At 38.1% G+C, this 26,929-nt stretch overlaps 1 protein-coding gene across 2 annotated transcripts in view; it reads left to right on the forward strand.

Annotated features, from left to right (window-relative positions):
• Positions 1 to 19,381, forward strand: part of TMEM200A (transmembrane protein 200A) — a 53,340-nt gene extending 33,959 nt beyond the window's left edge. For both annotated transcript variants that reach the window (XM_038133012.1, XM_038133013.1), the window contains exon 2: positions 15,709 to 19,381. In XM_038133012.1, coding sequence (XP_037988940.1) covers positions 15,725 to 17,200 — 1,476 coding nt within the window. In that variant the 5' untranslated portion in view covers positions 15,709 to 15,724 and the 3' untranslated portion in view covers positions 17,201 to 19,381. The remainder of the gene's footprint in view (positions 1 to 15,708) is intronic.
• The last annotated feature ends 7,548 nt before the right edge of the window (positions 19,382 to 26,929 follow it).

Raw genomic sequence — 26,929 nt, forward strand, 5'->3', positions numbered from 1 at the left:
CCTCTGTGAGCAGGATCACATTGGGGTATTTATGGCACCAGGGGATGATGATGTCATTAACATCTGTTAATGATTAATGACTTGTTGAAATGAGTCCAGAGGAGGCTGCAAAGATGATCAGAGGATTGGAACACCCCTCCAATAAATGCAGGCTTAGAGAGGAGAAGGCTCTGGGGAGATCTTACAGCACCTTCAGTACCTAAACAGAGTCTACAGGAGAGCAGGAGAAGTACTTTTTACAAGGGCATGTAAAGGCATAGGGCAAGGGGAAATCGCTTTAAACTGAAAGAGGATGGGTTTAGAGTAGATATAAGGAAGAAATAATTTACTATGAGGATGGTGAGACTCTGGAACTGGTTGTTCAAGGAGTTGTAGATTCACCATCCCTGGAAATATTCAAAGTTGGGCTGGATGAGGGTTTGAGCACACTAATCTACTGGAAGGTGTCCCTGTCCACAGCAGGATGGTTGGAACTAGAAGATCCTGAAGGTCACTTCAACCAAAACTGTTCTGTCACTCTTTGATGATAACAAAAATGCTCTTTACTCACATTTCTATAATGATTTCAATAAAAGTGAGAATATTTTATCAAGAAAGGCTTTTCATGCAAGGCAGTCTTCTTTGGGAAGACCTCTGAGCTGGAGAAGCAGTATTTTTCTCCAGGCTAGTTTAGAGATCTGTCTCACTAGTCCCAAAGCAGGTGGACATGTCTGGGTTTGTCTTCTAAGGTCCTGGCTCCATATAATGTGCACACACAAACTTCCTGCAAAATGGGCACGTTATTTTGCTGCTCAGATGGGGATTTTTCAGGCTAGATTCCTGCATCTACGTGTCAAGTATGAACTGAAAAGTTAAGAAGAGCGTGCAGCAGTTGGGTTTGTGTTTGGATATTTAAGTCAGCTTAAATAAAGCAGTTTCTAGTATTGTCTCCCTGCTTTCAGCATGTCTGGCAGTGACAAGCTGAATGTTGTGCTCCTGTTATGGCAAAGGCATGTAGTAACAGCCCTTGGGAAACCATCAGGGTCAGTATTGTCACTGACTGTTCCTAGGATGGAGAAGGCTCCTTCTGTCTGAGTGGCACAAGGCTGCCACATGTTATGAGTAAGCATGTAATAGAGGTCTGCTATACAAGCATCTTTCTGTAGCTTGGAATATGTGCCTTGGAATTATATATGAGGTGGACTGTCCATGTGAAATATTTAGACACAGCTTTTAGCCAATCTAAAGTGCTCAGGGTATTTGTTCATGGTTGTAGTTTGCGGCAGGATTCTTCAAAGATCCTGAATAAAACGTTGCAACAAATAGACATTTGCCAGTATTAACAAAAATACCAAATGGTCTATCCTGTTTTCTGACAGTACAGAAATTATATTTCAAATTATGTAGTAGGCAACTTCTGAATTTAGCTTTCAGTGGCTACAGCAAAAATGTTGATTGCCCTCTGTTTTGACCCATTCTTTCACCCACTCATCAACTCAGCTGTGAAAAATTGCCAAAGGCTTGTGTTGAACCTTTTCTCAAATTCACAGTTATTTGAAAGGCAGAAGCATCAGAGTTTGCAGGAACCTGGAATGCTCTCCGTTGGGATGTGCCTCTCTTAGAACTACACCCTGGGATGTCAAGGCAGCCTGAGAAGCCACATGCATGTGTTTCAGGGCAGCGTAGTGGTATAAGTGTCTGAGGCTGGGGGGCTTATGACCCACTCTGTCTGAATGGTGGCTGTGCTAGTTGGCCATACTGAACAAGCATAGAGCAGTCCATGACTTCTGAGAGGACTGCAGCAAACCTTCTTGCTTCTTGCTGATGTCTTACTGATGCCCTAGGATTAGGAAAATGAAAGAGTAAATGAGAAGCATAAATGAGAAGTCTAAAAAAAGCACCAGTGAAGAGATTTTTGGCCTCTGGGCAGGTGATGGTAGATCCTTTCTTTAGAGAAAGAATACTGATGTGATGTGAAAGGAAAAGGAGAATCTTGTTCTATAAAATCTTGTCCTCCAGCTGAACCTGGAGGATGTGATCAGCTGCCAAATCTGCCAGAAGCTGCAAGTGTATCTGACTAGTTAACTCCCACAGACCTTACATGTTTCCTACAAATCAAACAGTTCTCTAACCAGATGCTTTTTTTACTTTTTCTTTTGATTTTATTATCATCTGTCATGTTTTTTCATTGCTTGCCTAGGTATCTTTGTTGGTTTGATTTTTTTCCTTGCTTTCTAGCATGTTTGCATTTGTTATCTTAATTTTTTGGCATTTGCCTTGGTTAAATTACATTCTATCTCTGACATTCCAGGCTGTTTGCGCATAGTTGCATGATATGGTTCATCTTTCTGCATGCTCCTCTACCTCTTTATTTACTTTGTGTGGTCCTCAATGTAGCAGCTCTATTTCAAATGTCAAGCTCAGTTCATGAGCTCAGTTTTACAGAACTTTTTTCTTTTGATATTTACTCTGCTAATTCTTGGGCACAGTTTTAGAAAAAAAAAACTAGTTGTCCTTTTACTTTCTCAGGTATGTGGCTTACTGTACTTCTTTCATTGCTGTTAAAGTAGTAATTACTTTATTCACGTTTTAGTCACATAATCAACTTGAACTCTTGTATAAATATATACATATGCACACTAATCTAGCTGTCTAACCCATTTACTGTATCCATGTTTTTCTAGGAAGTGCCTTTTCTGCAGACTCAAAGCCCTTGAGGTTTTCATAAGGCAGTGAAAGAGCTTAGTACCTGTGTTCAGAATCAGCACATTATGACAATATCTCACAAAACTGGGGACTGGTTTCACTTCAGGCATGCTCTGGTTGGAATAATCTGGACAGTTCCAACTGTTCCATAATGTCTGCTATATTTTAAAGCTGCCTCTTGCTCCATACTTAAATTAGCACTGCTGCTGTATTTTCTCTAGGACGAAGGAACATGTGTTGAATTGTGACCTTTGAACACAACTGTGAGAAAAGAGGAATCATAAATAAATCTGTTAAAGTGTTCTGTATATTTTATGTGAATTTTAGTGAATGCCTTCAAATATGCATAGATAATTTTAGTGTTGCTTTTGCTTGTTGCTTTAACTGCCTAAATAGAGATATTTGAAGTAATTTGGCTATGTGTTGCTAGCCTTGTACTGAAAAAGTAATTAGCTGGTGTCATTGTATTTCACTCTTTCCCCTACACTCTGAACTGAAAACTTTATGGTGAGCTGCTGACAGCTTCCTGTAGCTAAACTTTCAGCTTAATCTCCTTCTCCCAATTTCTTCATCCTATTTTTTTACACAGAGTTGGCAGTTTTGCAGTAGTTTCCTGGAAGAAAAAAGTGTAACCCATACTGTATCTGTTGTCATTCAGTAGTCTGCTAAGTTTTACTGACCCGTACTTTTGTTTCTCCTCAGCAGTGTGTTCAGAAATTTGGCTAAATGTTTAGACATACCAGACTGACTGATAGCTACAAATGCTCTGTGATTATCTGAGAAGATTCTAAAGCCAGAAATTTAAACTTTACACTAACTGGAAAAACCTGACTATATTTTCTGTCTTTTGGACTTTTAACTTCTTGTTGGAATCATCTCTTAATTGTTTATGCTGTGATAGTTGTATCACAGATCAACGGTTTTTAACAAGGTGCCTCAAACAATCGTGGTTATGCATTCACTTTAGTTTAAATGTGTCTGATTTGTAAGTGCTTGATTCTGAACATTAGATGGCTTTGTGTAAGTCAGGAGAACATTCATTAAGGTAAGCTGCTATTTATCTCTTTAATTAACAATGACTATATACGGGCTAAAGGAAAGTAAGTAAAATATTAATGGCATGAGGTGATGTAAACATTAAGTAAATGAGGACCTCAAGGAGCAAAAAAAAAAAAATTACTGCAAGTCTTTATGAAGAAATTGCAGCCTATAATACATGCTAGTAATAGTTTGCATCTCCTCCTAAATTAAAATGTTAGCTAGCATCAGTCAGTGTTGACATCTGTCAGGATCACATGAGTCAACTGAGATAATGTTTTAAGTTACATGGGCAGTTACAGGGTAGGTCAAATATGTTAAAACACAGATATATAGACTTTACAAATGGAGAGCACTGAAAATGCACAACACACCAGATAAGCCAGCATGTTATCAGCAATGCATCCATTAATAGGTCTTTAACTAGGGCACCATGCCTTAGCTAGCATTACTGTTGATCAGTCCTCATGTACTAGAAATATTCTAATTTTCCTGAGGCCTGGCAGCCTGCTGTTCCACAGGCTCTCTATTAGGATCTCAGTCTTACTGGAACAAATGAAGGGAGTTGGTTTTCTGCAAAATAGCAGGACAGCAATATGCTGATTCATAGAGGTAAAATGAAGTAAGAGCAATTCAGCCGTATATCAGAGGACTCGGTCCCATGGATGAGCTGTGTATGATTAAAGGGTAGGGCAGCAGTATGGAGTGTAGGTGTCTGAGGTGAGGGAGGCAGACCTTTTAAGGGTCACCAGTTATGTGCTGTATGTGAAGTCCCTGTCTGTACAACACTTGGACATTCTGGAAGCAAGTAGAAGTGAGGAAGTAGCAGTTATTCTGTTCTGTTTAGCTGACCTTTCTTCATGTACTACCAAGGAATTGTTTGGCTTTAACCCCCAGTAATGTTCACAGATTTTTGATAGTAAAAGAAAAAAGGGAGTTGTTATGCAAGTCATGTGTCCTGTGTAAGTGAATTCTGCTACCAAATCTTAAGATTCAGTTCCATAAATTTGGCCCACAGTGTTTCAGCATGTCTTTCTCTTAGTGTCTCACTGCTCGTAGGTTACTTTGCTCCCAGGGGGATCCTTCTGTTCATAGTTCCCTTAGTTTTGGGTTCTACAAAGCTAGTGGTTATTATAATACAAGTGATAATGGAGCTGGTTACAATTATGGAAGAAATTGTTTGTGATGGATAATTTGCATAGCAGAAGTGGCTTCATATTTCAACATTTCTGTTGTTTTACACATGTAAAATAGTAAGCTGTGTCTAGAAACTGCTGCTCTTGTGTGTAATTTGTAACTTGTGTTTACCCATCAATAGGCTAAGTAGCAGTGTGGATGCTTACAGGTTCTACTGATGCCCCCATGTGGATGTCTGGCAGGATCATTCTAGTCTGCAGTTGAAGACATAATTGAGTTTTACTGTTAACTTACTAATAGTTTATTTCTCTGTCGTCCATAAATGGACAAAAAAGTTTGACTGTGTGGTATACCAGAAGTATTTTTGAACTATGCTTTCCATTCTCTGTGAAATAGTGCTTCGCTATCCCTTTTTGTATCTAGCATTTGAAACTATTGTTGACATACTGGAAATAGCATCATACTAACCAGTTTGTTTATTTTTGTGGGATTCTTGAGACCCAAGAAAATTTTTACTGTGTTATTAATGTTCTAATAATAGCTGTGATATAATGAGAGCCTTATTGATTTGCTAACATAGGATAACCTAAACCTCCTACACTGATTTTTCTGCCCCTGTGAACAAATGTAACAGTATTGTAATTGAGAGCCCATCTGAACCTCTGAATCACCAAAAATTAGTGTTAAGATGCTGGAACTGTCTTTAGATGTGACAGCTCAGGTACTATGACCTTGCTAGTGATAACAACAGAGACCTTAGGAGGAGCTGGTCTGTATTGCTACCTGGCAGAGTAGATTAACTTGCATGAAGGCCTGCAGTGTAAGAAACATCCTAACGCTGACCCATGTTTTCAGAAGAGATTCCAGAAGGGAGTGACAGACAAGGTGAGTGTAATGATAGCTTAGGGCCACGGTTGTGCCATGGCAAATGTTTCTCTTGGCCATATAAACACTCACACCTTGTGGTTGGGGTGCTCAGGGGCCCCAAATTCCAGTTCTCCTTCTGAAGACCCCTTGCATGGACTTTACTAATGACATGGAAAGAAGTTTCCTGCTGTTGGAAGGGCCTGGCACTTCGGATACCTCAATTCCCAGACAAGTATCTTGGCCACTAATTTAAAATTACATTGCCAGGCTTAATGGACAAGTAGCAGGGCTAGGTCTGTGTTTTTCACAGTTACTTTTTGGTCCTAGGTCCTTAAGTTCTGTTGAGCACTTAACGTAATTTTTGTACCTCTGTCACACACTGAGATCTTCTAATGCAACCTCACAGTATAGATAACTAAGTACTCTTCAGAGTTAGACTCTTGCATTATTTATGTTTAAAAAATTGGTACTAGGTCTTTTGACAGTAAACACAGCATGCTAACTCCTGCTCCTTTGAATTTGTATGTTTTATGGAACAGGAAGTATTTTCTAGGTGAAGGTGATAGTGTTGTTCATACATCTTGGTTGTGGAGCAAATAGATTTATATATAGATTATATATATTATAGATTTATATAATTATTATATAATCATATAAGTTACTATATATAATAATATAATTATATAGATTATTATATAATAGATTTGTATCCATATCTAATACGGATATTACTTAAGCCTTCTGTGAAATACCTACTCCATTTTGTTCCTGGTACTATTTGATCTTAGAGTCATTGGACTTGTATGCAATGGGAAATTACAGTTGTTAGAACCTGTGAACTAACTTGATTAACTGAGCATGTAGTGCAGATAAGGACATTTGTTTGGTGTTTGGTCTTGAGAGCTGCTTGCTTCCTACATTAGGTCTGTGTCCAGGCTGGAGATTTTGTCTCTGACTAAGTCAGGTAACATATTGCTAGTTAAGCTGGATGATATGTGAGTGTAAAATGGTAGCCAGAGCACCCCATCGTTGCTGTGCTTTTACCAAGTGTGAGTCACTGTTTTATTCAAAACTTTTTTTTTGTGTGAGAATTGGAGAACCAGCAATTCTAGAGCTTTAAAATTAAGGTATTTCCTAACATTTCCAATCTTGTTTCATGATTGTTTTTTATTAGGAAACTGAGCTTATCTGGAGTGCTGAGCCCTGGATTGTTTAGTCATGCTTCTCTTTTGCAGTAGATGACAGAGAACAAATCCTTTACTCTGCTTTTGCACATTCAGTCTTTCAGAAACATCTAGAGACCTTTATAAAATTTATTTCATGACTTGTGGTTGATAACTGGTCTCTGATCTGCATTGTGTGAACTTGCTTCACAATTTAGATGAGTTCTGTGCATTTTGGATTTCAGTTTTAGGGTTGATAGGCTATAGTATTACCTCAAAATTTTCTTTTTTTTTCTAAAAGAAGCTCCTTTTTTTTCTTGATGATGTCTAAAAGATAAAAACTAAAAAAAACCAAACAAATTAAAACAAATACATGAATATCTGCCTGCTTCTTTTACACATTTTAAATTAGTTTGTGCTTATAAAGTGATTATTTTCAATAAAATGCTTTACTCTCTGTTGATACTGAAAGCGACAGATTGCATGGCATAAAAGGTTTAAAATAGTCTACTTCTCTCACCTGTAGACATATATAAACCAGGATTTCTGTGTACTGAATATGAACACTAATAATTTGAATGGACGAAAGTATCTAAAATAATTATGAGTATTTGGCTAAATAGCCAATATCTGCTTCCATTTGATTTTCAGTAGAAAATGGGTTTACACAAACTAAAGTGCTAAAATAGCTTGGAAACAGATTTTGTCACTTCAGTCATTAAGGGCAGTTGTCACCTTGCTCAGTTTAGGCTAAAAAAATCCTAGCTGTTTTTTGGTAGAAAAACTCTGACAAACTGGATAATGAAAGAAAATAAAAGTAACAGTAAAACCTTGTTATCCAGTTTTTATTTTTCTGTGTGCATATTTTGAGGATTCTTTTTCTTCTAGGAAGAAAATTAAAAAACTTTATTAATCTATTTAATTTTAAACAACTTTTCTTCAAATAGTATAAAGCTACTTGCCATTTTTGTTTCACCAGTCTTTTTTTAGCTCCTTGCTTTTTGCTGTTGGTCTGTAATAGATTTTGGAACAAGATGTGATGTATATGTGCATAGGAAGTGGAAATTTTATGCATAAGTAAAAAAGTTATTGGTGCACACTTCCAAAAACAAGTTACAGGTCTGAATTTACTGATAATTTAATACAGTGGATACAGAGGTTATGTAAGCATTCCACAAATAAGTACATGCAGTGCCCGAGATCTTGTGTTTCTTTAGTTCATCATCTAGGACTTTAACTAAAATGGTACAGCTAGAGAGGGACGGACAGCTGGGAATTCAGGACATCACACATGACAGTGGTGGGACAGGTGGGTTTGTGCTGTGTGAGACAGGTGTTTTGTGACCTGAGAATGTGGTTCACTGTATAATGACTGGGAAGCTGTTCTAGACATAGGAGACCTTGGCAGCAACCTTGTGTTTCGTGAGTTTTACATTGGTAAAATCCATTACTTCTCCAGACTCACACCTGATCTGCTGCAGTGTGCCAGTAGACATAGTTGTGGATGGAACAAATTTAAAAGTGAGTTTAACTGGGCCAGGCAAAAGCTGGCAGACCAAATCTAGGCCAAGTCATAGAGCAGCGTCTTGAAAACAAAATATAGAAACTCAGGTTCCTTCTTTCTCTCTTTGATGTGTGTTCTGTGCTTTTGTGAGTAGCTAACGAGCTGTGTGTAATGCTGCCAGTATTGAATGTTGCTGATTTTGCACAGAATTACAATATATGACCCACTGAAAGGATCAGGCTGAAGGAGAAATAATAGCAAAGAGGATAAGCAGCTCAGGCATTCATCTTTATGCAGTACTGCTGGGTGTTCACCTTACATTTGACCTTGGCATAATAGTTGGAATAATTAATGTATATGGCAGATACTGTAAATGATGAAGTAATTCAAAAGGGTTTTTTTTTGGCTGTGATTTAAAGTATGGAGTCACAGCACTCCCCAAATCTGAGTAACAGGCACCCTCACCCTACAATTATATTTATCAGTATTTCTGAGTTTGCAATTTTTAGTTCAAATTCCCTAGTTATTGCTTTATTATTTCCCGTTAGTTTAGAGCCAAATAAAAGCCCAGGTGGTTTCAAAAAAAGGAGTTTCATATTAATAAAATGTGAAGAAAGATGTTTGCAGACTGCAGCAAGTCCAGCATGGAGCTCCAGGGAGGCCAGGACCTGAAGCTGTCTTCTGAGAACAGACTGAGCTGAGAAGCTGAATCCTTCTTCAGGGATTCAGCCCTGAGGAAGAGGAGGCTCTGAGAGACAAACCCCCAGTACCTACAGAGGGGTGATCAAGAAGCCAAAACCAAAGAGATGGACTTAGGACATGAGACAGTGACCCACACAAGAGGTGCAAACTGGATAAAGGAAGGAACTTTCTCCCCCTGAAGCAGAGAAAAAGATTTCTAAAGGAAATAGAGTTGTATTACTGCCAACAGAAACGGATTCCTTGTGATGACTTGGGTATTGATCAGTTGTATCTCTGTAAGAAACATCTGGTCCCTGTCCAGTTGAGAGAATTACTTAATATAATTAAGTATAACTCTGTTGGACTAGTTTGGTGCTTTGGTATGAGTTTCACTTCCCCCCCCCCCCCATAACAGTGGAGGGTCAAGGCTTTCCTATTGTAATTGCTGTGATTTGGTGTAATTTTATAACTTTTCCACTGAGTTGTTGTGCAGACAGTGTAAGAGCTTGAGGAAAGCTGGGTTAGGAAGTTAGGTTACTCACAGGCATACTTGTACTTTCCTTGCTTTGCTTTAGTACAAGGCAGTGGACTGTCAAAATGATCATGATTAAGAATGCCATGGTCCAGGTTCACTAATGAAATAGAATGAATTTGAGTGCAAATAGGTATTGGATAGATCCATTGTGGATTCAGTGTGTCTCCTTCAAATACCTGCCACAATTGAAATTTGCATCCAAGTCACTTTGATAGAAAGGAACTGTGATCCTTTTTACAATGCAAAGGTGCCCTTTGCATGTGCTTCAAAATGACACAGTATAGCTTTAAAAATATGTATAAAAATGAGATCTGGTAATGCTCATTGAAGCCTGGACTTGCTTTTAAAAATTCATTTTCCCTTCTTAGTTTGTTTGAGTTCCCAAATTTGTATAGTAGGACAATGAAAAAGTTCTGATATGCCATGCCTAGTTGTCTTTCACAGATTCTGCAGAGGCAACTGCTGGGCCCCTGTGGTCTTGCTTCAACCAGTACAGTGCAGATTTGAAAACCACTGCCAGATCTAGATTTTTAAAATAACTAGATCACTGTCAAACTTCAGATTTCCCCATAGATGTGTCCTTATTAGCAAGATTTTACTTTTCAATTATGATTGCAAACATTTGACTGTTTAACATGGTACTATTGTAAAGCAGATACACTGTTGGATACAGCTGCATGGTCTACCAACATCTAGGGAACCTTCTCTTTCAGTGTCTGTAGTGGACCTTCTGCTTACTGCTGCCACTTGGACGCCTTGGTGCTCTTGTCTTGCCTGACCTGTGGGCAGCTTGCCTTTCCTTTTTTGTGCTGTGAAACTGTTTGCACAATTTGGCCTGCTTCCACAAGCTGATTGGCAACCAGAAAAGGGCGTGATTAGTCCCTTTTTTATCCCTTTACAGCCTACAGCAGACACCATTAAAGGGAATTTGAACCCAAATGGGTTGGATTCACCTGGAAATTTCAAAGCTTTAATGTTTTAAATGTCACATCCTTGGCTTTAGCTAGCATGACTTTGAAATACCAGCTGAAGTCATGAGGATTTTTAGTGCCACATTACACGTGCTTTCTTCTCACCTATCACCAATTTAAGTGCACTTAAAATACCCCATAATCATGAGTGCAAAAGACAGTTTTTGCTTGCTTGCTTTGTTTTTTAATCTGTTCAGCCAGGACATGATTTGATGAATGGATAGGAGAAGGGAGCAAATCATGATAAGGTGGTCCTGTTGGTGTACTGGACTGTTGGAGGGGGCTACTTGTTAAACTCTGCTAAATAAAAAACTGCTGCTAAATAAAATTGTAATTTGAAATGGTTTTCTCTGCTTCTTGTGGAACTACTCTCTGTGTGGCTATTGCTGTATTGTCTCTACCAGAATGATTAATCCCTTTGAGCCTATAAAGTTGGATATTTTTTACCCATGGAATAGAACAGATTGTACTAGATGAGAACTTCTGTGCAGAGATAACATATTGATATGTATACATTGTTCATCAAGAGAAAGTATAGATGTGTTAAATACAGCTTAATATTAAGTTGTTTACTCAGTCTTCTCTTAGGATTTTGTCATTTGCATTCTTAATTATGAGAAACATTTTACGAGTAAACAGTCTGTCAACCTCCTTCATTTCTGCTACTCTAGGTTTATCAAATATGAAAGAAACTTTCCCTGATATTGAAATATGTGTTCTTGGTAAATTTTGAAATTTAGTGACTTAAATGATAACAAATCAAATATTGTTGGGAAATAAATTTTCTAATAAGCTGAAATAGTCAGACAGGAAATGTTACAGTAATAGAAATCAGATTCTGATTTCACACGCTACTTCTTACTGCAGTAATGTTTAATTTTTTTGCTGACACAAGAATTGAACTTTTCAGAAAGCTTTACATCAAGTTAAACTGCAGGGAAATAACATGTACAGTTCTGATAATTTCACATAATTCTCAGTCATTTTTCAAAGAATAAATGAGAAAAAAAGTTTGCTTCCCGTCTTTGGTGGGAAGAATTTAAATTTAAGTGAAAGATCGCTGTATAATTCAAATTATTTTGCACGTATTCAAAAGACTAAGTAGTAAGAACTTACATAATACCAAAACAGTTGAACAAATTAGATAAGGCATTCGTTTTCAGGCATTTAAAGTAGAAGCCTCAAGCTTTAAAGCTTACTGCGAGTTGAGAGTTGGTAATAGTTACTGAGAGATTAATTAGATTTTTAATAGTTAGGCCGTCTCTGAAAAAAAAAGTTACTTGGTAGCAGTACAGTTGTGGTCATTAGGTAGGAAAGATGGGTATTAAGGTGGCGGCCTCTTAGGTCAAAGAAATAAATAGCAGTGGAATGAGCAGTTAGTTGGAGGTACTAGAACATGCTATGAAATCCATTCCTTCCAGTTGCCCTGTGCTCTGCAGCCACTAAAGGGGCTGAACAGAACACTACCTGTGCTCCTGCCCTATCAACCACTTGAGGGAGTGCCCTTAAGTCCCCTTCAATTGCCCTGACACTCCTTTTTCAATCTCATCACTGCTTGCCTTCTGTATCAGCAGTGGGCAATAACCAGAGGGCCCAGGGAGTCTCTCAGTGATATCCCGTACCCGGGCCCCAGGGAGGCAGCAGTGGGGTGGGTCCAGTTGACATAGGGAGCCCTCCGTTCCTTCAGAAGGGAATCACCCACTACAACTACCCTTCTTTTCTCATTGATGTCAAAGGTGCTGATCTGTCTGACAGATGAAGCATAATTGGGAGGCTCCCTGGGCAGATCCTTTTCTTATACATCATCTGGGTGACCTCTAGATCCAGGGCCTCATACCTGTTTTGAAATGGCACCTGGGTAGGGATGGGGGTCTGGAGGAATTTTTATTACCTCCCCGAAGAGGGACCCTTTTCCACTCCCCTTCATCCACCAGGTGTTCTTCTATTGCCTGACAGTGGGAGGCATGGCAGTCCTCTGAGTCCTGGTGGGCCTCCCCCAAGGATGGAAAGGCAGAATTCCACCAGTCTGTTTCTATCTTAAGCAGCCTTTAATGAGCAGCACTCATATTATGCCTGGTATGTGACATAACTAAACAGATTTTCAGAATAAATCATATGTATCTACAACATCTATTATAAATACAGTATTTTCTAAAATACGGTTTTCTTATTAATAGGCACTTCATTGTAATTGGTTTGGTAAAGCTGCCAGCATGAAGTGAAACCATCTCCAGCCAATATGTATTTTAACACTATTGATTTTATTAGATGCAGAAAAGATCAAAATTGGCTTATTACAAATTATTATTTACAAACCGGATTGTGATTTTTTTTTTCTGTGACAGAAAGAACAATAATATTGATGTGAACTCAAGAAATAGGAAAGAGACTCTTCCTATGTACAAAATAAGCTTGTGTCTTTTGACAGCCAGACTCTTTTCTCCCCTGAGCCCAGTTTCTGATGCAGTTAAAAGGAAGAGAGGAATATGTTCCCCTGAAATAACAGAATGGTTTGGGAACCCAGCTGTGTGCCTTGAGAGATCTTGCTTTCTTTCTCACTTTCAGAAATCTCAATTTCTGTCCTTCAACTAATAGGTAATAATGAATTTGAGGTATGGTTTCCCAGTTTCTGCAAAATTTGCAAATAAGAACTTTCTACAGAAAAATACCCCCAGATGTAATTGTTAAGCATGTTTTTATTTCCTCTGCTTTTTGGAGTTAGAGGGGAGATCTTGATAGAGGTATGTTTAAAATATTTAGTAAGTAGATGCAAGCTTACTCTGTTCACCCTTTGGTGCAATTCAGGTAGCTGTGATAAGCACAGAACAGTACATAAAATAACAAATCCTGCCAACAGGCACAGTGTGAATTTAGCACTAAACTGCTGTACCTGTGCACTTCCTTGGCAGCCTTGAGAAGGAGCAGAGTGGCTTCGTGTGTGCCTGTAAAATACGGCATGAATATGGAAACTCCTCGTTCACCACAAAGGTCTGGCAATTGTAAAAGATTAATGGAACAAACTCGATTATAGCTAAATGATTTTACATTTCAGTAAAGATGTGCTGTAATTATCCTAATTTATTTAATAGAGAAAACGAATTATATTTAATTGAGTCATGACAAAATACAACATCCTTTGTAATGCCTAAGTCCTATTTATTTCTGTCCATACATTCAAAACATTGTTTTACAGAATAATGAAATTTTGTTTTGGCTGAAACCCATAAACATGTAAGCACATGAGAAAGTTTGAAAGACTGTCAATGTCAAATAACTTTCTTTGGGGTATTTAATTTTTTTTTCTTAAAAATATATATTTTTATGAGGCATTCAAGACATTAATATGCACTGAAATATGGAAATTGTCCAGCTAGCATCAAAAAGGAAATGAATTACAAAGTCTGAAAATTCCCAGAGAGATTATGAACATGAAACTTGAGAGTACAAGTGAAATTTCTGAGATTTTTGGAATAATGTTATGATTTATCTTGCAAAAATTCAGAAAATGCAGGATACTTATCAGCCGAGACCTTTTCAAGTCTTTCCTTCGTAAAGGAAAGGTTTCCCAGAAAGAGAGGAAGCCCTCTGTCCTTTAATAGTGAGGGTGCAAGGAGGGAGTTCAGGTTGTTAGTATTTCTGTCTGTCATCTAAATTGCTGTTTCCAATTTCCTTCCACTTAGCCACCTATTTCAAATGCCTTGTTAGTTTCATAATCCAGTTCATATTTGGTGGGTTGGGCTGATTGCTGTTGGTAGATGTGCTTATGTGACACCTGCTTGCAGTGCTGGAAATCTCTGATAGTGTCATATCATAACAGTCTGTCTGCTTCTCCTAACACAAGAAATCTAATTTTTAATTTTTTTTCTCAGAGATGCGCTGCTAAAATTTAAAACAAAATTACAAGTTTGAGAGACCTGATGAAAATCACTGCCTGTAAATTGCAAGCAGTCACCGATTTGCTTTACCTCTGCTTTTCAGCGCCTCTCTTTGTTCACTCAGTCCCACTTTGGTTTTGCTTCTTAAACCGCCCCCAGCTTTGACACAGAGCCTTTTCCTCTGCAACAGGCTGTCAGCCTTTATCTCTGAGCATAATAGCGCTACCAAAGAGGACATAATTTTTTCATACCTAACTTATAGTATCTTAATTTTACTCTATAATGTCATCTCTTATTGATTCTAATAGTAGCTAATTAAGCACAGAAACAATTTTTGAGTCAAAAATGCCTTGTAAAATAGAATAATCCTGAACTGTGTTATTTCATTTGTTGCTTTTGCTCATAAAAAACTATCAAATTTGGCTTTCTCTTTTAAACCCTTGCTGGTTAATGTTTCTCATGTAACAGGCAACCAGATAATCAAAGTAAGTCTAAAATGAAATAAAATGTCTTCATAAAACTAAGAAAATTTGAAGTTATTAATTTTAAATTTATGAAATTTTTTGTCTGATAAAACTTAACAGAGGTTTTTGACCTGTAGTCCAAGAGGAAAAAACAAAGAGGGAAAAATATCTAGATAGGTGAGGATCAGCATTATTCAGAAAAGCAAAAATGGGTCTTTAGCTGAGGCTCAGGAAATATGAATAGCCTTGATAAAAGCTCATTTGAATGCTGTAATAAATATGTATGAATATATGCTGAAATCTATCAGGAAAGATCTCTTGAAGGGGAAATGTAGAATGAGCTGTAGTCACAGTTATTGTGTCTAAGAAGTTTTAAAAAGAACTAGTAGCTAAAGTGCTAAAATTATCAACAAGCTAATAATATATTATTGACTTTGCTGCAGACCAGTCCAGAGATAAATTACCTGGTAAGGCTTCTGGATATTTTATCTTTAGTCCTGAGATATCACCGCTATGAGCGCCAGCTTTACTGTCTGTATCACTGATGGAAGCTTTATTATCTGTATTTACAGTGAAAAAAGGACTTCTGGAAAATCATTCTTTTTAGGATACCATGTGAATCTCAAAACTGCTACTATGTCACAACTGGAGCTATAATAGTAGCTTTTTTTTTTGTTGTCAGAAGTGTTTTAATTATCAAGAAATAGTTGCATATTAACAAAAAGCTTTTTATTTTTGTGAAGACAGCCTTTGCTTGCCTCAACATTTCTGTTTCTTTTTTTCTCCAGGGCACAGTATAGAACTATGATAGCAACCGGAGGAGTCATAACAGGACTGGCTGCCTTAAAAAGGCAAGACTCTGCCAGATCTCAGCAACATGTAAATCTTGCTGGAGTGCCAGTTCCTGAGGAGAAGAAGCCGGTTAGACGCCGGCCCAGGACAGATGTAGTGATTGTCAGGGGCAAAATCCGTCTCTATTCTCCATCGGGATTCTTTCTTGTTTTAGGGGTGCTTATCGCATTCTTTGGAATTGCAATGGCCATCCTTGGATACTGGCCCCAGAAGGAGCAGCTGGTAGGCTCTGAAGGTAATCCATCTGTAAATGAAACCCGGACCCCAAGAAGCCAAGGGAGCATTTTGCTTCGCTTCTTTGAGCAGCACATGCACTCAGATAAGATGAAAATGCTGGGACCTTTCACTATGGGCATTGGAATCTTCATTTTTATTTGTGCAAATGCCATTCTGCATGAAAACCGTGACAAGGAAACAAAAATAATACACATGAGAGACATATACTCCACTGTAATAGACATCCACACCCTGAGGATCAGGGAACAAAAGCAGCTGAGTGGTGCGTTCACTGGCTTGTTGGGGGAAGCAGAACTCCGGCACAGCGGGAGCTCCTGTGCATCACGGCTGGCTGCGAACACGGTTGCGCCTTTCTCTGGCTTCAAGAGTAATCTTAGAATGGATAGTTCTGCTGAGGAAGATGAGATTACCCTAAATGAAGATAGGACTACTAGTAGCCTCCTGCCACCTCTGCTAGCTGAGCAATCTGATTCAGTCTTTGGACTTTACCCTCACTCCAGCAAGGCTTCAGATGACAAAAACACTAACTCTATAAAGTGTGAAACAAAATCCATTGTATCTTCCTCCATTAGTGCTTTCACACTGCCAGTAATTAAACTGAATAACTGTGTTATCGATGAACCCAGTATAGACAACATAACTGAGGACTCAGAGATCACCAGGAGTCAGTCTAGAAATCTGTCAATGGATTCTCTGGCCATTCCACTGACTGATACCAATGAATCCTACAGACCGGCCGCTTCCATGCTGCCACGACACAATTCATTTGTGGACACTCCATCTGATCCCTTCAAATCTTCTATGACTCTTGGACCAAGCACAGGAAAACTTTTATCTCCTGGTGCTGCCAGGAAGCAATTTGGTTCCAACACATCTTTGCATCTTCTCTCTTCACATTCTAAGTCCCTGGACCTGGACAGGGGTCCGTCTACGCTCACTGTCCAAGCTGAACAAAGGAAACACCCCAGCTGGCCCAGGCTGGATCGGAGCAACAGTAAGGGCTATATGAAACTAGAAAACAAGGAGGACCCAATGGATAGGTTACTTGTGCCACAAGCAGCAGTCAAGAAAGACTTTACTAATAAGGAAAAGCTTCTTATGATATCAAGATCTCATAATAATTTGAGTTTTGAACATGATGAGTTTTTGAGTAACAACCTGAAGCGAGGAACTTCTGAAACAAGATTTTAATATTTAAAAAAGAAGGTATCATATGGTATTTTTTAAAAAAGCATTTTGACAAGTGTTTCCTTTTCAGTGAGACTGCACAAGCCTGTTCTTAACCAAATGCTTAATAGCCCATTAAAATTGGCTTGTGCGAACAGAGATCTTTATCATTGTCAAACCAAGGGTTTCTTGTCTTAGTAACATTCGGGTGCAATACTGTACATTGTCATTGCTTGGACAATTTTGTTACAACTGCTTCCAATTATTCCCAAGTCACTATCTCTTTTGTTCTGTATACGCATGTTACTTTTCACCAAAAGAGACTGCATTAGGAAAAAAAAAGCTCAATTTGCCTGGAAGTTCTTTTGATTTAAAGACTGCAGGAGACTGAAAGTAGTGGTCTTGTGGTTTAGAATGGGAAGTAAAGAGGAGCACATACTGGAGTTGTGAAATCCAGAGCTTTATTCCTAGATGTTGTCTTTTCACATGCAGTACACCTTAGTAACTGCACTCTTGCCATTGTCATTGTGAGAAACTTGTTTACATACCGGGGTGGGTGGATAGAAAAGAGTGGATATAATAAAACCATTTTTGTGAATTCACTGTAATTGATCAAGCTGAATAACAGTGTTGTGAATTATTAACTATGCTTTGTACAATAATCTTTCTACATCCATTGTAATTTAATCCTGTAATTTTGGAAAAGCATACATAAAGTAAGAGATCTGATTTTTTTTTCTGGGATTAAGTCTCTAAACTACTTTGATTGGCAGCAGTTTTAAAATCAAAATAGAAAGATTCAATTAAGGTCTTAGGAAGATGATGAATGCCAACAGAATTTTAGAAACACGGTGTATAATAAGATGATATTTTAACTTGCATATGAAGGCAATAATGGAGAATGAATATATTGCCTCTCATTACAATAACAAGATGCTATATAACTAGATCTCTGTGTTCAGAATACTGATGCAAAGCATACAATTCAATACGTATACTAACATAGTATGAAAGCCCCCTGCCTAAATTTTGATTTATATATTTCACATAATTATTGGTATGATGGTTTACTGAAGGCTTAGCTGTGTCAATTTGCATTACAAGATTTTGCAAAAGGAATTGACATTTAAAACAATGTTTTCTCAGCAAAGCAAGCTTCACAGTTGACAGTTGTAGGCTATTGCTAAAGAAAAGGAGAATTGGAATGTGCATATCAGAAGGTTTTCATGTATTTCATTGCTGTTTAGGCCATGATCTTGCCATTACAGCCACGCTAGAGAATGTCCCTTCAAAGCTGCGAGGCTCACCCAGCAGGGTGTTGGTCTTAATTGGTCGGATTCACTTACCCTAAGTACTCAGGAATTATTTTTAATGGCTTTTCCCAAAAAGAATCAAGCTTGTTAAAATGTTGTAATTTCTCAATTACTTAGATTATGAAAGATCAAGGATAAAGTACCTTATCTTTTTTTTTTTTTTTTAATATTCAGCTCCGTATTTCAACTGCGCAATGTTTATGTATCAGGAGCATTACTTGCTCAGTGAGTTGAGGTATAGTGTTAACTGTTAGAACCTCAAGCCTATATATTGTAACAGAGTTGGCTAAGTATTTTGCTATGAAGCTTTTAATAACTCACTGGTTTGTGTTCTTAAGACATTTGCTATTTTTTGCAATAAAATGTCTCTCTACACATGTCTGTTGGAAGACCTGTTTTTTCCTCTATGATCTCTAATCTTACATACCAGAGTATAATTGGGTATCATGACACTGTACACAATATTGTGCCTAATTTACTAGCCTGCCACAAGATATTTCTTCATGAGTAATTGATTTCAGTGACATCTCTACACGTGGAAAGGCTGGATGCTTTTTTTACCGATGAAATGTATTCAAAGTGGTTTTGCTACAAGAAACTTTGTGTAAAAAGAACATCGTGCTCTTTTTAGTTTGGCAATAAGTATTATTTTAAAAATGGAAAATACTATCAAAGATTTGAGTGATGTAAGCTTTTTATTTCCTTAATAGCTACATTAAATCACAGCTTAAAAGACTTTTCACATACTATCATATGTGGGAATGGTAGTTCCTTTTTAAGTATAGCAGGGGGTGAGCTTATAATTTTAACACAGATAGTAGGTACTGAAAAATGTACTCACTTGGGAAAAATTTACCAAGGTAAAGCTGTCAAAATAGCACCATATAAAGAAACTTCATGCCTGACAGACCTACTACAAAAATGTTCCCATATTAACATAAAATGAAGTATTTAATTCAGATAATTACAGGACTGTTGATGTTGAAAGGGGCTTGTGGAGTTCATCTTGTCTATCACCCTTCCTGCTCAGGCAGAGCTGTCTCGCAGTGTAGAGCTGGTTGCCCAGAACTCTGTCAAGATGTTTTTTGCATAACCCCAAGGAGAGTGGCCTCACAACCTCCCTTTATGACTTGTGCCAGTGCTTTTTCACCCTCATAGTAAAAGAGATTATCTAATGGTCATAGTCACCGTCCTGTGTTTCACTTTGTGCCCATTGTCCCTTGTCCTGACTCTTTCCAGAGCCTGGCTCCTTCTTTTTTGTACCTCCTTTAGGTATTTATACAAGATCCTCCTGAGCCCTCTCTAGGCTGAACAGTCCCAGCTGGTTCAGCCATTCCTCATAGGTCCCTTCATCATCTTTGTGGCCCTTCACACAATTGGCTCCAGTATCTCCATGTCTTTCTGGTTCTGAGGAGACCAGAACTGGACCCAACACTCCAGATGTGGCCTCATCAGTGCTGTGTTGAGGGGAAGGCCCACCTTCCTTCAGGGTTCATGCAGGACACTGCATAGTTTCATATTTCTTAGGTAGTTCCAACTCAAGCTCAGGTTAGGAAAACTTGTAAAAGTTCAAGAGGCCTGGACATAGTCAGACATCAGAAACTGAAGTAGGGCAAAGATGTCTGGACCCTTTGCAATACACAGAGGTATAAAGGAACCTTACAGTGGCCAAAATGGGAGCCATGTGCTGTTGGCAAGTAAGGAACTGATAAAGACAAAAGCATGTCTTAAATTGTGTCTTTAGTCTATAAATATCCTATATAGTTTCTGATATTGTTCACAGACCTTTTTTTAAATTTGATTTCCATTATTGATATGCACCCCCACAATGAGTTTCTCAGATACACTGCAGGGTGAAAAAGAAGCCAAAGTCAGGACAGTTTTGTCATCAGAGGAAATAATTGTGGAGCTACACCACAAACTTTTTCCTAGAATAGGAAGCTAAATCTTACATCTATTCAGAGGACTTGTTATGGTTTTGCATCCTGTATACATAGTAACTCCAAACTTAGATCATACAAACAATGAGTTTTGTCCTTCCTCTGCCTAAGACTATTAAAAAAATGTACACTCTACTTCTTAGGTACGCTTCTTAATCACTGCCTGTGGATCAGACTGACGGTTACGTCTGCCCCTCCTGAGCAAAGCACATTTTTTGGGCAAGTTTCATCGGGAAGTAAAGAGCAGCACTCTACAATGATAGGGTTACAATGCTGGGTTACAATCTCTTCCAGAATTGCTTCTGTATTTTGCATGAAGTGGTTGCTGGATAAAATCCTTGAAACAGGGCTTGGGTTCTTGACAGGTTGATAGTTTAACTACTCCCTGGTGATTCCAATTTACTCTCCCTGGGAGGCAATGAACCAAACCCTTCTTGCAGAGCAGTGCCGAGTTCAGCAGGAGGGATTGACAAATGCTTTCAGCTGCTCAACTGTACATGGCTTAATGGATGGGAAGGCATGAGTTTTCTCAGCAGCAGAAGGGCTTTGGCACAGTGTTACTCATCCTGATGGCTGTCCTAAGGCTGGAGCTGTGTAAAGGATGGAAGGGTGGTCTGGCACCCTCAGTATGGTTTTGGAAGACAGTGGAATTTTATGTTACTAACTGAGCAGAACTGTTGAGGTTGCCAGGTTTGGAGATAGACATCTGCAACTGTCCTGCCTCTTACATTACCAAAGTAAATTTTTTTTTTGAAACTGTATCATATTGCTTTTCTCAGATCCTAAGTTGATTTTGCTCATCTTAAAATGCAGCATTGCTGGTCCTATAGGTTTTGCTGAGAGAAATTTAGGAAATTGGATTAACCTGCTGCAGCAGCTTCTCTCTGAAAAGAGTTTCATTCTGCTTATGGAGTTCCTGGATTGCTTTAGTCTTACACTCTTAAATTATTTCTTATTATGAGCTTTTTTCTAATCCTTTCCAGGAAATTCTGCCTTCATCTTCCCAGCACTTTTTTTTTTTTTTTTTGTTAATTTTCCTACCAAATATGGTATTGTGATGAGCAAGTATAAATCTTCTAGCAGGACTGTGCATGTGTATATGAGAGTGCAAATGGAATAAATAGCCTATTACAAATGTAGGAGTGCTTCAATTAGTATGATTTAGCTACTCAAGGGCAAATTCATGCCCTTTGTCTAAATCTTTTCAAATTAAACTCGGGAGCAAATTGATTGCAGTTATCACAGCTATTCTGTTTAACTTTCAAGTGGCACTTATTAATCCCTTCATCCATATTCTATGTATGGCCATATTGGTTTGTATTTTACGATTCAGTATCTGAAATAAACCTCAAGTATTTTACACACTCAGTAAAGCGCATTTCTTAATAGTATTACTTCTCTGAGTAACAGTTGGCAGAATTACAACTCTAAGTCTCATTAGAAATGGAAATGGGATAGTTAGAATACTTTTATTTTAGAATAGCCAGCAGGTCAAGGGAGAGGATTCTGCCCCTCTGCTTTGCTCAGGTGAGGCCCCACCTGCAGTGCTGCATCCAGCACTGGGGTCCCAGCACAGGAAGGACATGGACCTCTTGGAGTGAGTCCAGAGGAGGTCACCAAGTTGATCAGAGGGCTGGAGGACCTTTCCTATGAGGAAAGGCTGAGAGAATTGGGATGGTTCAGCCTGGAAGAGAGGAGGCTTCAGGGTGACCTAATTGTGGCTTTCCGGTACCCGTAGGGAGCAGAGTAGAAAGATGGGGCAAGACTATTTACAAGAGCACGCGGTGACAGGAGAAGGGGACACATGTTCAAATTGAAAGTGAGTAGGCTTAAATTAAATATTAGGAAAAAATGTTTTCTCTGAGGGTGGTGAGGCACTGGCATGGATTGCCAGGAGAACTTGTGGATGCCTTATTCCTGCCTTATTCAAGGCCTGGTTGAATGGGGCTCTGAGCCAGCTGCTGAGTTGAAGATGTCCCTGCCCATGGCAAAGGGTTTGGAGCTGGATGATCTTCAAGATTCCCCTCCCAGCCAAATTAAAAAAAAAAAAAAAAAAGTTCATTGAAATTGAAATAAAGCATCTCACTGTATTAAATTAAAATCTGTATGTCTAATGTTGGTTCTAATTCAGGTAGATAATGCTATAGCGGAGAGTTGTCTACAACCACTGTGAATTGTCCATAGGAAGAAACATAAAGCCATTGTTTCCCCTTGTCAGTTTTTATTCCAGCTACTGTAATTATTCTGGATAGCATTCACAGAAACATCTAATCCATTTCTGAATCCTACTAAGCCTTTCAGTTCCCTGGTATAATTTCGAAAACTACTGCAGATTAATTATGAGTTGCCAGTAAATATATTCCCCTTATCAGTTGGCAGTTCTTATCATCACTGTAATTTCATTGCAACAGCCAAAGGCTCCACTATTAAAAAAATTGTTCCAGGAATAACCTCATATGCTGTGTAAATATATTGATATTTCTGGGGCTTTGTTTTTCATATTTTAAAATAATTTATTCACTTAATTGGTCAGGGCTGTCCTGTGATTCACCATACAACTCGTTTAGTATTAGGATCTTTTTGTTCTCGGAATAGGTTCCTACTTTGTAGGCGATACTGTATCCGGTTTTGGCCTCTAAATTATATGTTTTTTTCACTTTTATTATTATATTCCATTTCATTTCAGCCCATTGGAGAATTCAGTTTTCCTTCTGATCTCTTTTATATTGATGACATTTACCTACTCACTCAGTGCAGCCCAACAGGAGTAGATCTGTGCTTGTTGCCAAGGGCTCACTGTCCATCCTGGCTGCATTTTAGAGACTTTACTTGACTAGCTCGCACTTGGGTTGGCTGGACTGAACATCCTTTGATGACTGGAATATGTTATGGGCTTCTGGAGGACAGCGCCTCATTTTTTTGCCTCTGAAGGGAGTCCATTGTGTGTGCTGTGAGATTGCTCTTTGGGATGAAATGAAGTGTGGTACACGAGGCCAACTCGGAGATTTATTTCAAAGGAACACTACCAACCTGGAAAAAACATTTTACTCAGCCACACCCTCAGTGACTTCTGAGAATTGCATCAGCACAAATGTACATTTTCCATAGATCTGATAATAAATGCCGTCTGGTAAGATCAATTTCATGTCATCCTATAAAAACCTTACTGATTATCTTCCTGAAGCCTTATACACCCCCTACCAGCCCAATCTGCCACCTCCTCATTTGATACTCAGCACATTTTTCCTCCAAATTCTCTTTTCCATTTTGGGTAATGATTTAACATGTGCTACTGTATGAAATGCTTCGCTTAAGTCAGAGCAGATGAGTTCTAGATGTTTTGTCCAGAAAATTATTATTTCAAAAAGAGATACTAGTTTAGTGTGGTGCATCTGCATCTTACCCTGCTTCCTATTTTTATTCTAGTCTTTAGTGCCTTGATTTTTTATTTTTCTGAAGCCTTCCATATGACCTGTATCTCACAGGTCTCAAGTGGACAGATAATTTCTCCTTCTATCTGCAATTTCATAAATAAATAAATTTGAAGGATTACTACTTTTAGCATACATTGCCTTACCTTTGTCAGGTCAGTTAACTTACTGAAATCCCTTACTACAATGTGTTTCAAATGCCAATTTCTTCTGTCTACTGTACTGGAGATTATGTGCCCTCCCACTATGAGAGCATCCAGGGCTTGAATCTAGCTTTCTCATAGGTGAGGAGTTCTATAGCTTCCATTTTCAATTTCTTTCTTCCATTTTCCATACTTTTCTATATCCCATTTCCAGATTGTTTTTCCTGTTGGTGACCTCTTCTTTGCCATTTTTAATACATATTCCTGTGCTTCTACCTACTTATCTTGATTGTCTGGAGGTTTACAATATTTATCCAATGTAATTCTGAAAACAATGAACAAACTGTTATCCAAGATGAGAGTATGGTGTTACTATGGGGACTCAATGGAATATAATATTTTCAGTAATAACCTGTATAGTTTCCATAGTATAGTCACAGAAGTTCATTTTTCAGTCTGTTAAACATGTATTTTCATTGATATGCTTTCATAAATGCTATTTTGATATCACCATGCAGAAGCACTTCACCTAACTCTTTTCAGGGTGCAATTTTTTAGCATTTTTTTTTGAAATAATTATATTGAGTCATGTTTTATTCCACCTTAAAGGAATGTTGCTCCAATTATTGTTGTGATTACTGTCTGACTGCAATGACTAGTATTTCAACATTCTTCATTGATTCAAATGAAAATATGTGAATGAAACATATGAAGATCACCTTCTATCCCACAGAGGATATAATACAGTTAAACTCATCTGGCACCCATAGAGAATTCATTATCATTTTCACATCAGGAAGCACTTTCATATATGATGTGAGCATATTGTGTTACCTCCAGCAAACAAGTGTTCTTTATTATCTCTTTATGAGGACTAGGAAGAGAATTAGATTTATAACTTTATTACATGGCAGCACCCTTTGATTCTTGCATAGAGAAGTCAGATGAATACAATAGATTAGGAGAGGTTAGGAATTAATAAAATGGACATTAGATTCTCATTAAACTATACTTTGTAAATCCATATGCCTTACAGCTGACACTGAAATGGAGGGCTCTTCCTTATTGTCACAGAAAACAATCCTGATTATTCTACTAAGGAAGAAACTCTGCCTGTTTCTTTTCCACTGAATTTTTGAATGAATGCTTTTATTCATATGGCATTGTTACCTATCTCACTGCTATCTAAGACTGACAGTTTTTTGCAAGGTTTTTCATGTTTTATCTTAGTACCTCATTTTACTCTGCACTTTCATTTTGCAGATAGGACAGGTTAGGGCATTTCTGAAAGTCATTAACAAGTCCCTGGTATTTGCAGTTTCACCTATATCCCAGACTGCCAGGGGACAGATGGGCCTCAACTGACTGTGCAACTCACCCTCTCTTCGTAATACCACAGTGACTCAGATGAATTGTGATTTTGGACAACATTGATAGTCTAATGGTTATTAGAAACATAACAGGCTGTAGCTTCTAATATCCATTCTGGTAATAAAGCCCTGTGAATCTATGGCATGCCTCTCTGTGATTTTCTGTCTGTATTTACTCTTGTCATCTTTCAAGCATCCAGTGTCTTGGTGATTGTCTGTGAATGAGCACACCATTTTGCAGAAATCAAAATCTCTTCCTGAAAAGAGAAGTGAGCAGAAAGTGTTCTTGATATGCATTATTGGTAAGTCATTTATTCAGCTTCTGTTTTGTTGCTAAAGGTAGGCTTGGGTGCTTTGAAATGACTGTGTGTTTATAATAGTCAGTTACTTTCTCCTCAGAGATCTGCAGATCTTAATTAGTTCATGTTACAAGCAGCTTTCCAGACCTAAGGCAGATGGAAAAAAAATGTATCCCTGAGCCCTTTTATGTCTTACTGACTTCCGGAACACATTGAAAGATTAATTTTTATAAATTAGATTATTTAATTTGAATCATGTGCTAGATCATATATGCTTATGAATTTACAGACATAGTAATGTATATATATACACACAATGTTTGTTATTAGATCTGAATGCTGATCTACTTCAGAATATTCTGCTTTTGTTGCTCATCAGAGAAAACTGCAGGATGCAGAGGGAGTGGGGAGAGGAAGATACGTGTGTCCAAAATGATGGGCTGCCTTTATTTGTTCTTGCCTCGGTGGAAGTAAGCACACTATAAATCATTAAAGTGAAACTCATAAAGTGTGAAATTTATTAATGAGATTAAAGAACTGTAAAAGGAGTCTAGCATCCTAATTCTGAGTCTGGGACTGTGCAGCTAAAATATTACCAAACAGAGTCTTGAAGAATTCAGGCTACTATGTTATTAAATTCTCTGACTTTCAAAAACAAGGTGACATCTCTGGTTTTATCATTTTTTGAGAAGCCCAGAACAATTAAAAGGTTAATGCACTGAATCAGAAAGAGATCTGTTGCTGGCAACAGACTTGGAAAATTCATTGCAGACATATTTCTGTTCTTATCACACACTGTTGCAAATGGAGTGAAGCCCTTTCCTCATCTGGGGGCATATGTAAGTAAGACGGAATAGGTAAGTAGCAATATGTTTATTGATAGAAACCAGTGATTTAACGAAGTTTGATAGTAAAGATGACTGTAGTTCAAAAAAATTGAATGGATTCAATGGTGAGGTACATTTGATTATTTACTTCAGAGACAGAGCCAGGCAAAACTGTCAGGGGGTCCATCCTGATGAGTTAAAGAAGGGCCCCTTTGTGTTCTAAACTCCTTCTCAGAGGGAAGTTTAGCTACAGCTAGATCCAGAATTAATCTAGCCCCCTCCTTCCTACATACAGTTTATGTCTAAAGGATTATATGTACACAACCAGTCCTTTTGTATCACCTTAGCTAATATCTCAAAGAATATTGGCATCTCTTACCAAGAATCTGTTGTGGTAAAGAATATCTCAACCTCAAGAAGTAGCCTGTGG

The sequence above is a fragment of the Motacilla alba genome, chromosome 3 (genome assembly GCF_015832195.1).
Source record: "Motacilla alba alba isolate MOTALB_02 chromosome 3, Motacilla_alba_V1.0_pri, whole genome shotgun sequence".
NCBI classification, from domain to species: domain Eukaryota; kingdom Metazoa; phylum Chordata; class Aves; order Passeriformes; family Motacillidae; genus Motacilla; species Motacilla alba.